We start from the raw sequence: 13,869 nt of genomic DNA on the forward strand, positions 1-13,869 counted from the left end.
AGCTGATATTTGTGCCTTCTCTTTATCGATGTTGATTAGACTTCATGAATAGGTTGGATGATAAATAAACGTCACAGTAAGCCTTAGAAAAGTTTCAATGGTGAGAATCATTATCACCTCCACTTCTCATCGTGTGGTCCAGTTAAGCCTTAGATTTGCCTTATTTTTGAGCTTATCTCCCTAAAATGATTTTTTTTAAAAAATGAATGGACGGTGTGTATGAGATCCATACGTCACTTTGGCTACTCAAAGCTTCTACCCTCTTATATTCATATACTGTGGTCCACTTAGAATTTATATATGTTTAAGCTTGGCTCATGCATTAACATGATCTGTAAAAACTGGATGAATAAAATGTATAAGATACATACATCAGGTGTGGCCCCCACATAATTTATCAATCTGCATCAAAAATTGCAGTGACCCCACCTAATATTCCTACTGCAGGGGCCGGGTGGGAATCCATGCCATGGGAAAAAAGGTTCGGTGGGCCACTATGATGTGTGTAACATCCACTACATCCATTATTTGCCCCAAATCAATTTAAGACTGTAAAAATAAATAAATAAAATTCTACACAAAACTAAATCAGCCGACGGAACAGTGAGATGCGATTCTGCGGTGACCACTCCAATGCGACCGCAGTACCGGTCGGTGCTAAAAAACGCTCTGTCGGCCACCCTAATATACATATGCTTTATCTGATCGGCCCATTCCCCGGAAAGAATCTGAATCTTCTGTTTGCCACAGAAATTCTGACACGGATTCGCTGCTCATCAAGTCTTGTGATCCCACCATGATGGATGTGTTGTATCTACACTGTTTATACATTTGGAGATAACATTTTACAGCATGAGTCAAAGATGGAGGTAGATTTATTGCAGATTTATTGCTTAAGTGGTACCTACCATAGACAGCAGTGTGATTGAACGGCTATAATTAAAAATTTCTTGGGGCCAGAAAAGTTCTTGATCAAGGTGATATTTGTGTTATCACTTCATCCAAGAAATTCATGTTTATTGTAATGAGATTGGGCGCATCATCAAACACTGACGTGATTGATCACAATGCATAAAATTAAAATTTTCCTATTTGCAGCAAGCAAACGTCTAAATTTACTCAAAAAATAAGATTGATTCAAATCTCAAGTAGACCACACCACTTAAAATAGTTGTGATATAACTCCCACGGATAAAAACTTCCTAAGGCATTAAAGTTGTGGATTAAGCTAATAATTGTGTTTTCCCTTCTTTCAAGAAATTCCTTGCCTATTGTAATGTGATTGGACCACATCACCAAACACTGCATTTAATACAGTAATGCTGACAACGTTATTGATGATGTGGACTAAACATAAGGTAGAAAATTTAAAATTTTCTCTTTACAGCAAGCAACCATCCAAATTCACCCAAAAAATAGGACACATTCAAATCACAAGACCACACCATCGAAAATAGAGGTGATATAACTCCCACCGTTAAAAACTTCCCAAGGTATTAAAAATTTAAAATTGTGGATTAAGCTGATTTTTGTGCTTTCCCTTCATCGAATTTTGAATGACTTAAAAGGAGCTCGAAAAATGAATGGGAGGGATGGATAAGATAAGACACAGCTTTTTCAGCACCGACGGCTGTAGCAGAGGGGCCACAGAGGTAACAGAGTCTGATGAAGCCACGCACCATTGAAACCGTCCTGGGCCCACTTCGCCGTTCATATGCCATCTAAACCGTTCATAACGTATTTCCCACCATGATTAAGGGAAAAATATGATTGTTATCCAATACTTCGGTGGGTCGCAAGAACGTTATACTTATCCCCATTGTCCTACGTGGATGGTCCATTTGAGTTTTGGATAAGGTTGATTTTTACTCAAGTGCTAAGGATGAGCTGACATAAATGGTGGATAGATACAAATCACGGTGGCCCCCACAGCTTTTGGTTTTACCCGGGTTCATGGAATTCCTGTCGGTGATAGGGTTGTGGGCCCGCATAACGACTTTAAAGTGTGGCCCACACCAATCTCCTCCTCCATATGGGCCACCGTCCATGTATGGTGATGATGTGAGCCCAACCATGGATGATCCACTGTACATGTGGCAATCGCACAAAACCCGTTCTGGATTGGATAGACAGCAGTGCAGATTGACTGGTTAAGATAGTCCGATCAGCGTGATGATTGCAGGACGTGGATTTGCGTGGTAATCAAGATTGTGGGGCCCACCATGATCCAAGCCGTCCATCCATTTTGTCAACTCATTTTGGGACAAGCCCAGAATTGAAGCAGATCCAGAGCTAAAGTGGGCCACACCACATGAAACGGTAGGGATGATGGTCCAAGGTGGAAGCCGTCAGGTAACATTATTATTATTAATTTTTTCAAATTAAAAAAAATAAAAAAATGTTAGCTTGTTAGTACACCCACTGTGGGTTCATACTTCACTGTTAGTTAACCCTACTAGGGAATCGATATCATGACCTCAGTGTTAAAACGAGCTATACTCAGTCAAATATCTTTATAAGTTTTCAAAATCTTTTCATCTCTACTTTGTGGCGTGATTCAATTAAATTTAAGATATACTTTAATTTTGAGCTTATATGTTAAAAGGGGCTGGCAGAATTAATGGATGGATGAAATAAGCATATAAATCATAATAAACCCCACAGAGTCCTTAGCTGCACCTTATTGGGTCATCATGCAAGCAACGTCTGATTTGATCGATCCACGTACAACTTTTAAATGACTCATTTAAGTACGGTTGTTATAATATGTAGTTGACCTAACAACTTTCAAACCAATGCACCTAACATGCTTCGCGTGGTCTTATCTCTAACCACATCACTTGGCTCAATCACAAAAGTTCTTATTTAATTCACCGTTTCTCTACCGTAGGTTCGTTCGCAGGAATGCGTACGAATTCAGAGGCTTTTTTCAAAAAAAAATTAATGGCTAATTAAGGTAATTGTTAGGTACCGTACCCTAAGACCAGTTGCGTATCTAAATTGAAAAGTGCAGCTTATTCATACGAATATATATATATATATATATATATATATATATATATATATATATATATATATATATACCATTTGTATAACTACATGTCTAAAACGATTATCCACCATTCGAGCCATTTGTATAACTACATGTCTAAAACGATTATCCACCAATTTAGTTAAACCAATATAAGTTCGTTGGCGAGTATTGAACTGATTGCGGAGTCACCATGCAACCGACATCCATGATCAACACTACATGTGGCACACCGTAAACTTTTCGTGACATGGATAGAGATCCAAATTGATTGGTTAAAACAGTCCGTTCAGCATGATATTTGCGTAAGGGTGTACATGAACCGAGCTAGCTCGGTTAGCTCGCTTGACTCGACTTGAAAAAGCTCGATTTAACTTGGTTCAAAGCTGAGTTCGAGCCGAGCCGAGCTGATTTTTTGAGCTCAAAAATGAGTTTGAGTAGGCCCCAGCTCGACTTGACTTGAATCTAATCCAACTCGAACCCAGCTCGAATCGAACTCTGATTGAACCAGTTCGGTGACTCGATTACTTTGCCATTGATGTTGCTCACCAATTGTTCGATAAAATGACTCAACAAAATGTGGCTGGTGGCAAGGAAGGTATGTACATGAAACAAATATTCATTTTCTCTTTGTTTTTCTTAGTTTTTATGTTGCTTAGAAGGTGTTTGATAAAAATACGTGTAAAACCACTGCTTTTGTTTGTAAAACAGTAGAATTTTGAAGTTGCAGTTCAGGTGTTTGTGGAAATGCCTCAATGGCAAACTTGACTCGAGCTCGACTGGAGCTAGACCGGGTTGCTAACTGAACCAAGCCGAGTTGGCCAGCCAGGCTCGAGGACCGAGCCGAGCCGACTTCGAGCTGAGGTCAGCCAGTGGCTGAGCCAAGTCGAGCTGAGGCCAGCTCTGCGCGGTTTGACTCGATGTATTGCGATATGCATCACCTCTAGTGGGACCCATGATTTGGATAGGCCGGATTCCTTGCATGTATCCAACTGTACAATGGATAACTGTCACCACTATTTAGGAATTTTAAAAATAAAAAGTCTAGCCGAGATCATCTGATCGTCAAAGCACCAAAATCAAATGACTTTCCACGTCCCATCGTAATAGTTCTTTTGTGGGTTTCGGCTATCCGTTCACACGGCACCTATCCAACGATTGGGATGTCTCGATACGTATAATATGAGTTCATGCACTATGGATCCATCTGGAACAGTTAGATGTGTTCCAATTTCGACCAGTTAGATGTGTACGGTGCAGATCGTGTGACCCACCATTCCCAAAGGCCAAGCAACTAAATCAATCTTATGGTCTATAAAAAACAGCTTTTTATCCACACGTTTTGATTGGCGTCCATACAATGGAAGAACAGCTGTTCCGGCATGGGAGGGTCTGTTTCAACACTTCCAACCCCCAAAAAACTGAAATTACACCCGCATAAGGGTACTCTGATCATCTTTTTAAGGTGGTGTGGTCGAGCATTGTGGGGCATCGTGTTTTCCTATGGCATCCAGCCCGCCCAAAAGGTGCACCCTAAGTTCTTGATCGAATGCCCCCAAAAAAATCAGAGTGATTCCGCCTGCGTGCCAGAATCGATGCAACGGTTCAATCCAAACTATCAATATAACCCCACGTGCCAAAATAAGTGGATATATGTGAACATATATGGCTAAATTCTAATAATAGTGCTCACTTACTCAGTTACTTGCAAAAGTTTATAATGATCGAATAATAATCAATCGGCAGAGCTCTTCCTTCCACGATGGGATACTGATGTAGAGCGAGTCGCGGACAGTTACATGGCCAAGATGGATCAAAAAAGGCCCGGTCGACGACAGAAGTGATCCAGACCATTGAACCTTAAATCGGGCCTATCTTGCAATCCGGAATGAGTTACCTGACGTAAAATATATGATTTTGGGGTAGAACGAGCTACTGAAACCAACCAACCCCGCTACGCCGGGTTGCGCAGCCTGGAATTGCGAAAACCCCTGGATCGACGGTCGTTTCCCTGTTTTAATTTCATTTTTATTATAAATAGTAAGTTTTAGTTTGATTATAACTCTTCATCCGTCGGGCTTTAGGAGTTGCACCCACGTGAAAAGAGCTTAGAATAATTAGGAGAACGGTTTGGTGAAGCCAAATAGGACACTTACTATTTTGGCCGAAAACCTTGCGCACTAATAGGCATCACGACCGTCTATAAATAGTAAGTTTACTATTTATAGTAAGTCGCGGATCCTAGGAGTTTGAGTTGTAGTTTGATTCTGATTTCTTTCCCATTGCTTGGTATCCCTATTTAAAGGGTTGTGAACTCGTTTTTATTCATCAATTAATCAATTTCGAATTTCTTAGAATTTATATCTATTTTTTGCTTTCTTTCCTCGTGGATTCAAGAAGTCTCTGTGAGTAGTTCAGAGTAGCTCCGTGGATTCGGAGTATTATCCTCATCACGTTCATCTCTACGTCAGATACTTTGTGCCTTCTAAAAAAAGATTTTCAAAATATTGGTGCAAATCAAATAAAATAAAAAACTCACATTCAATTGTCAAGAGATACTGCAATTTTGAAAGAATTACTTAATATTGGATAAAAATTAAGTCTTTAAAAGGAATTGTTTGATTTTGGATAAAGAACAAATCCAATATATAAACATATACTTGGATTACAATTAAAGATTATGGTTAAAAATTATCAATATTTTAAGAATAAGTTGAGATAAAAAATAAAATGATTGATTTGATTGATTTTTTAATTAATTAATTATTTTATTTTATTTATTTTTGAGATTATTGTACTAGGATTGGAGTTTTTTCTCATATTTCTCTACTATTCATATATTCATGTTGTAGCTTATTCCTCCACATCATTCTTCCATTATAGCGACGGTTGCAGCAATTCCAAAGCCTTTTTAGATTATTCTCTTTTTTAAATCATTCTTTCGGTGAGTTTTCCTTTTGTGGTCGTTCATCTTCCACTTGGCCAAACTTGGTTTCCCTTGATTGTCACTCACTCTTCGATCACACATCAACCGCATCTTTTTTGTAATTCACTCGCTTGCGCTCCACTCAACCACTCTCCACTTCTTTTCATTTCGACTGCTCAATCGAGTTTCTCGGCCTCATTTCATTTCCTAACTTCTCTTAGTCGCACAGTCTACTTTTGAACACCTCTTGATCGCACCTCCTGAATACCTCTTGGATACTTAGTTTACTTTTGAATACCTCTTAGCTGCTCCTTATCTTATATATTGTAGTTATGATTTCGTAAAAAGTAATGCAATTATTCTTGAAGATTTTTAGTATGTTATATATTTCTCTTACTATAATACATGTAATTTCCAATCAAATTTCTTATGAACGGCTAGAAATAAGATATAACATGCCGGCACAGACATACCACCATTCCAAGCCGTTCGTCGGGTGGGCCTGACTGCCCAAACAATACTCATCAGACGGGCCACTATGTTAGATCAAGAAATCATCAGTCAATTTTTTATAAGCCATCCATTTTATTATTCAGAAATTGTGGCCTACTGGCTAATGGGACCCTTCTGATGGATGGATCGGACCTCTAACCATGTGCCATGCTGGCATTTATTGTATCATGCACGTGAGCTGCCTTGTACACGTATGTGTGATCTGAGACGCTCCTATAAGAAGAGAACTGATGCAGACTCTCTGTACGAAGTTTCACATGCACCCCATTTTCCCAGCCAACAAGTCATTGTTGAATGGCAAATGAACGGTGGGAAAGGTGGGCAACGTCCCGGAGATAGCCGTAACTCAATGTCAGGCTCTCCGACTGACCAGGTGGGCCATAACATTAAAATCAATGGACAATCGGTGATCTGACTCAGCGTAAATGTGTGGACCACATGATAGTGGATAAGAACGCTTCCGACAGAAACTTACTTCCGTTCTGTGGCCCACCATTTTCACAAATTGGATGTTCTACAGACAGAACTGGCTGAATATGTATTCCATGTATATTCATTAAATTAGTTTTTTCTTTCCTCATTGTATGGGGAAGATCCAATGGGGGAAGAGGTAATTGATACTCTGACAGCACATGACAATTCATACGCATGCATTCAGAAACCGTAAAATAGTGAAACACAAACTTGATTTAAACCAACTAAATTATGAAATACACTGTCTATAAGTCACATTTATAAAATCAGATTGGTTGTGAAATTCCAGCCTCAGATTTGTGGACACATGTATATTGAAACAGGACCACAGGCTGCATTTCCTTCGTAACTGTTCAATAAACGTCCACCAATTTGGTAGTCAGATAATTAAATAAGAGATTTTTATTTATTTATTTATTTATGATACATAAAAAATAGAACCCATAAATTGAAATAATTGTACGTTGCACTCTCAATTGCTAAGTAATTTCCAAGTGGCTGCGTATCATTCATCATACTCTTTCAGAGTATCAATGTTTGCCAGATCCCATAAATCCTCGACTAGTTATCTGATGCGTGGGAACTTGAAAAAGTATGACTATCCATGCTCATTGTTTTTCATAAGATTATATTAATCCAAACCATTCAGATAGTGGGTCCTACCGTAATTTGATATGGTAAAAAAATTCTAAGCTGATTAGATAATTTTGGTTGTCCTATTTCAAGACACAACGAGGACAGTAGAAAGGAATTATTCAAAATTCAACAACTAAATACCCAGTAATCAGAGATCACAATAACTTTTCCATCTTGTTTCTGTGATACACCCGCACATGAAGTAGGTCCCACTATTTAAACGGTTTTTTTCGAGGTGAATGCATCCGCGTGCACATTAACTATCTACACGTGTATGTACCGCCGCCTTTGGCTCCGGTCTCCGCGTAAAACGAGAAATTGACCACTGTGAACACCACCTTTTACCCGACATCTTTTCGGAGCCATCTCAAACTTGCATTTCCAGCCTAGGCCTCTCATGTACGGACAAACTATGTAAAGACGATAATACACCTGCTTTCGAAGAAATAGCTTGGAAAAGCAAGGCATTTTCGCCCTTAAGAGTCTGTGTATTTTCGTCTTTAATTAGTCTGTTCGTACGTAAAAGGTTTAGACTGGAAAGTAAGTTTGAGAGTGCTTAGAAAAGACGCTGGGTAAAAGGTGTCATTTACAGTGGTCAATTTCTCGGGTAAAACCTCTTCTGTCTACGTAAGGACAGGAAAGAAGGGCGCGGCTTCGGTGGATCTCCGGCTCAACCGAGGTATGTGGATCCCTGACTGTGGGGCCCACATTGATTATTTTAATTAAATCCATGCGGTCCATCTGTTTCTAAAGATCATTTTAGATGGATATATAGAAAATAAAATAGTTCCAAATATCATGTGGCCCACACCAAAGGAAACAGTGGAGATTTACTATTAAAAACTTTTTCGTGGCCCACAAAAGTTTTGTATCAAGATGATATTTATGTGGTCCCTTCATCTAGGCCTTTGTTACCTAATCAACGGGTTTGATGGCGAATAAAAATTCCGGTGAAAACTTTATATCGGTGTGTATTCAATCACCAGGGTTTCCTGTAGTGTGGTGTCCACCTAAGATTTATATCTACTTCATTCTCTAGGACGACGCGCTAAATTAGGCTATCAAAACGGATGGACGGCGTGGAAAAACGTCGAAGAAAATAGAAAAGGACTCTGAATTTCCAGAATCCCACCGAGCGCTGACTCAGCGAGGGCCCCACCTAAATGGATAAGCATCGCCGTACAATATCTGTCTTTAATCGCGCATCTTTAACCATGGTTAAATCCCTTTCCTCTCTCTTTATAAACCCCTTTCCGTCTTCGGACTAAATCCTCTTCCACAAACAAACCATGGTTACATCTTCTTCCCCTCCTTTTCTTCGTTCCTCGCCTCAATTCCTCGGCCCGCGTATTTCCCCTCCGTCGTCGTCTGTCAACTGCGTCAGTTCCCGTAAGCCGCGTGTCATCTCCGCTGCCTACACCTCCACGCTCCAATCCTCCTCTTCAGATCTGGCTTCCACGTCATCCCTCTACGACGTCCTCGGCCTATCGGCCGGCGCCACGTTTCAGGAGATCAAATCGGCCTACCGCAGGCTGGCGCGGTCGTGCCATCCGGACGTCGTCAAGATGGACAGGAAGGACACGTCAGCGGACGAGTTCATGAAAATCCACGCAGCGTACTCTACGCTCTCCGATCCCGACAAGCGCGCGGATTACGACCGGACGCTCGTGGGCGGATGGCAATCGCGCGCTTCGCCTTTCGCACGTGCGTCTCCTTTCAGCAGCCGTCGCACGTGGGAGACCGACCAGTGCTGGTAACGAATAGGGTTTTTCTTTTTGGATTGAGATTGTACAGAAATTGGTGCCTACGACGTGCAAGGCCTCTGATCATGACCGAAGCGGAACGATCTGGGCCGTTGGATGAGGTTGGGTGTGGTCATGTTATTGTTTGGTATGCGTATCGGCCATGAGATTGGTTGCACGGCTAGGATGGAGCAGATGGTATGGATTTTAGTAAGAGACGGACGCTCTGTGCGTATGTTAGTAGAACCGGCACAGTGGGGCAAGTGGTACGGTGGAGATATTAATTTGTCCACGAAACCAGTTGTTTATTTGTATGGCTTAAAAATGATTTATGTAAATATAAATAATAATAAATTATTTTTTGAGAGCTACTTTTTTTTTTTTTTTTTTTTTTATAAATAGTTTTTCTATTTTAAGAAATGCTCGTATAGTGCTCCTAGTTGCATTGGGACACTTGAAAAATCTGATCCATTGATCTAGACCGTTCAGAAGGTCCACTGCACATTTTATGGGTTACCAAGAAAATATCACTCGAATCTGACGAATATGAATGATTTGATCAATGGGCTTTATTATGGATGGTCAGGATTGTTTACATAAGAATAGGTATAATCAAGAATCTGATCTATCTATTTGTTAAATGCCATCATGAAATTTCAACTATTCGAACGAGTCATTTTTTTGGGATAATTACAACCGTCCCATCCATGGCTTGAAGAAATGATAGAAAGTAAGACCATCATCTGAACGGTGCAATTTTTTCATGGTATCCTGTGAAATATGTTTTTGATTTATTGAACGGTTTAGATGAAACTATTGGACTGTCCAGGTGATCTGATGCGGGTTGGAGTGTCCAAGGAGCACTGCGTCATTTCTCTTCCATTTTTAAGGCCAGGATTCCTGGAAACGGATTGGCTACTGACCCTGCCACCAGCCAATGGCTAGTGGTCGGTGCTCTGTGGGCCCCACAATGATGTATGTGTTCCATCCATGCCGTCCGCCCATTCTTACATATCATTTTGTGGTATGACCCCAAAAATGAGGTTGATCCAAATATCAACTGGACCCCACAGTGTTGATTGAACTCCCACCGTTAAAAACTTCTTGGGGCCATAAAAGTTTTGCATCAAGCTATATATATATATATATATATATATATATATATAGAGGGAAAATGTACTATGTGCTCGACCTCACAATAAGCTCCTGTGGGCCCCACCGTGATGCGTGTCAACCATCAACACCGTGAATTTGATGGGTCCCTCTAAATTATGGGATATCCCAAAAATCAGCCGTATACGGAACTCAGGTGGGCCATACCATCTAAAATCATGTGAAGACATGCCAAAAACAGATAAAATCACTTGGTGGGGCCCACCTGAGTTTTGAATGCTGCTGAAACTTGGTCTGAACCCTCATCCAAGTGGGACACACATAATGGATGGGCTGGATTGGAAACCACATCTCGGTGGGCCCAAAAAATGATTATGAATGTTTTAATGGTGCACGGCCCCTCCCCACTTCTGTATGTGGTGTGGCCCACACAAGTCACGGATTAACTTGATTTTTGAGACCTAGGCCCACGATGCAATGGTGCATCTGACTGATGGGGTAGATGTTCGAAAAGCATCACGGTGGGGCCCACACAACTTGACCTCATGGGACGGTCTTGTGAGGTCGAGCGCATAGTACCTTTTCCATATATATATATATATATATATATATATATATATATATATATATATATATATATATATTCCCTTCATCCAACTCTTGTTGACCTAATCAATCGGTTAGATGTCAAATAACCATTACAGCGGGGCCCACGACGTTTTTAATGGTGAACATTCAATTACTACTTTTTTCCCATGGTGTGGTCCACCTGAGATTTGGATATAAAATCGCGTCAGGCTTCCTGTGGTTGGAGGTTATGTAGGGCTGACAAAGATGCTTGTGATTTGAGCTGTACACGAGCAGGGTTAGCTCAATTACTCGCTCGACTCAACTCGGAAATACTTGGCTTGACTCGATTCAGCTCGAAATGAATTCAAGCCGAGCATGAGCTGATTTTTGGTGCTCGAATTTAGTTTGAACTGAGCACAAGCTTGACCTTGCTCGACTCGGCTCGACTTGGCTTGACTCGAACTCCACTCGGTACTCGACCAGGGTTATATATACCAAAATTTTTAAAAAAAACCCTAAGCGCCCTTTCTTATTAACTATTCCTCTCTTATTTGCACATACTACACTTCAGATGTTGATCTTATCCACCTCTCTCCTCAAGGCCTTGGCCCTCACCAAGCTCCCGATCGTATTCACTGCGAGTTTCAGATCATCCAACGGGTTCTCGGCACGACACGCTTGTGGAGGTAGCTGTCGAAGGTCATCTTCTGCACATACTCATCCGCGCACATCTCCACGAACGCCTCCCCTACCGGATTCGACCGGTAAAACACCTTCTGCATCACGTCGAGCACCTTATAGGTGGGCCAGTACATCTTGTCCCATATCTCCAGGTATTTTCTCAGATCATCTTCCTCCACCATTCTTGTCCCCATCTCCGATCCCTCCACGATCGCCTACGCGCACATCTGCTTGCTCTTTGCCGCAAATATATCCCCTCGCTTGAGCATTTGGTCACATAGCCTGCGGCGTCCCCCACAAGGGCAACCCTCCCTGCTAACCTGCGCGGGCGGAGATGCTCCGAGATAGGATGCGCCTCCACCTAGATGATCTTCCCGCCCGAAATCTTGTACTCGAACTCGAACTCGACTCGAAAACTCGGACTCGACTCGGCTCGATATCTGCTCGAACTCGGACGAGCCAAGCACGAGTTGGGCATCCGAGCTCGAAGCCTGAGCCGAGTACAAGCTGGGACTCGGGCAGTGCGAGCCGAGCACGAGCTGGGCAATACTCGGCTCGGCTCGACTCGTGTACAAACTCTACCTGTGATAAATCCCATTAAGGTCAAAATAAATTGGGAGTTAGGCAGATATGCAAAACTCAGGTGGGTTACACCACACGAAACAATGAGATGTAACTAGGGCCCACAAAGATGCTTGTGATAAATCCCGTCAAGATCAAGCTAAGATGGGAGTTAGGCAGATATGTGAAACTCAAGTGGGCCACACCACATGAAACAGTGAGATCGGCATCGTCTACCGTTGAAACCTTCCTGCAACCGATCATGTGGATGGCCATACAAACACTAAGATAAACCGTAGGCACGAATATCTTCCAAATAGAAAACTTCTGTGATCCCCATAAAGTTTTCAATAATGGGCGTTCAATCCATGTTGTTTCGTGTGGTGTGGCCTACCTGAGTTTTGGATATGCCTGTTTTTTTTTTTTTTTTTTTTTTTAATATTTATTTTTAATGCCATTCTATTATGATCTTGAGAAAGTGATGGATGGAGTGGATTTACAACAAGCATCTCTTTGAACCACACAACTTCTGACCACAAGAACCTCCTGTCACTTCGGAACAGACAATTCGTATATGCACCATTTAAAAAATTGGTGGTATGATGAATAAAAGGCTATTGAGACTATTTTTATCAATTTTGGCTCTATAAAAGAACCTCATTTGCACTCTTCCTTATACGAATTTTTGTACAGCTAATGAGAGAAAGAGAAAGAGAGGAAGAGAGGAATGAGAGAGATGGTGGGGCCCGGTGCTGAATCACACCGTCCAATCCCGTGCTCACCGAATCTTGAAAGATCTCGTCTCTATGCCTGGTCTCATGTCTTCCACAGATGAAATCGAAAGATTTCGGGTTAGATTCTCCATTTCCTTACTAGGTAAGAGGTTTCCTACATGTCTTTCCATATCTTTCTTTCATTTATTGCATTTTGAGCCATTATGGTTAAAAACTCTCTTTTAGTTTCCGTTGATTCTTGCAAACTCTAATGTTAGGGTTGAGTATGTTAGGCTTTTAGGTCATAATTATCGATTGGAGCGGTCCATACTCTTGTGGGAGCTGTAATCGAGCTCGACTACGTTAGGATTTCGGTCATGCTCTGATTATGAGTCTCGATTCATCGAACCAAGTTGAGAGATCATTTCAATCGAATTAGTTAAACCATAATTCATTGTTTAACGTTTAATTAGGATTAAACGGACATCATTAATGATAGTCTTGTACTTTAATTTAGGTTTGGAGTGTTTTCCCCAAAATCCTGACGCTAGGGCCGCATTCCAATCAAGGATTTTGACTCTAAAGTGATGATCTACCCCCAAGCTTCTACTTGACATTTTAAAATAATTAAATGCATTTATTTTCTATTTAATTGATAACATGCTCAATGAAATGCTTGAATGATATGAAACTCTTAAAATTAGAATTTTTCGATGTTGAATGCTTACAAATGCTAACATGATTGAATTGTGTTGTTGTGGTGGATCGAGCTTATCAAATTATCTAAATATGAGGATAGTTCGCTTTAGGGAGGCTATCCCAGGCTTATACGGTCGACTGGATTCGAACATGGATAATCGACAATAATTGGAGCAACATGGGATGCTTCGCACCCAATGTTAGTTTGCC

General features: G+C 41.0%; 1 protein-coding gene and 1 pseudogene across 1 annotated transcript; one reads left to right on the top strand and one right to left on the bottom strand.

The window, feature by feature from the left end:
- Positions 1 to 8,841: 8,841 nt before the first annotated feature.
- LOC131243507 (chaperone protein dnaJ 11, chloroplastic-like) lies at positions 8,842 to 9,693 on the top strand. The gene has a single exon (XM_058242898.1). The coding sequence runs from the start codon at positions 8,870 to 8,872 to the stop codon at positions 9,335 to 9,337; it is 468 nt and encodes a 155-aa protein (XP_058098881.1). The 5' UTR covers positions 8,842 to 8,869; the 3' UTR covers positions 9,338 to 9,693.
- A 1,845-nt stretch (positions 9,694 to 11,538) lies between these two features.
- Positions 11,539 to 13,112, bottom strand: LOC131244240 (geranylgeranyl diphosphate reductase, chloroplastic-like; annotated as a pseudogene).
- Between the last annotated feature and the right edge of the window lie 757 nt (positions 13,113 to 13,869).

Source organism: Magnolia sinica, chromosome 4, assembly GCF_029962835.1.
Source record: "Magnolia sinica isolate HGM2019 chromosome 4, MsV1, whole genome shotgun sequence".
NCBI lineage: Eukaryota > Viridiplantae > Streptophyta > Magnoliopsida > Magnoliales > Magnoliaceae > Magnolia > Magnolia sinica.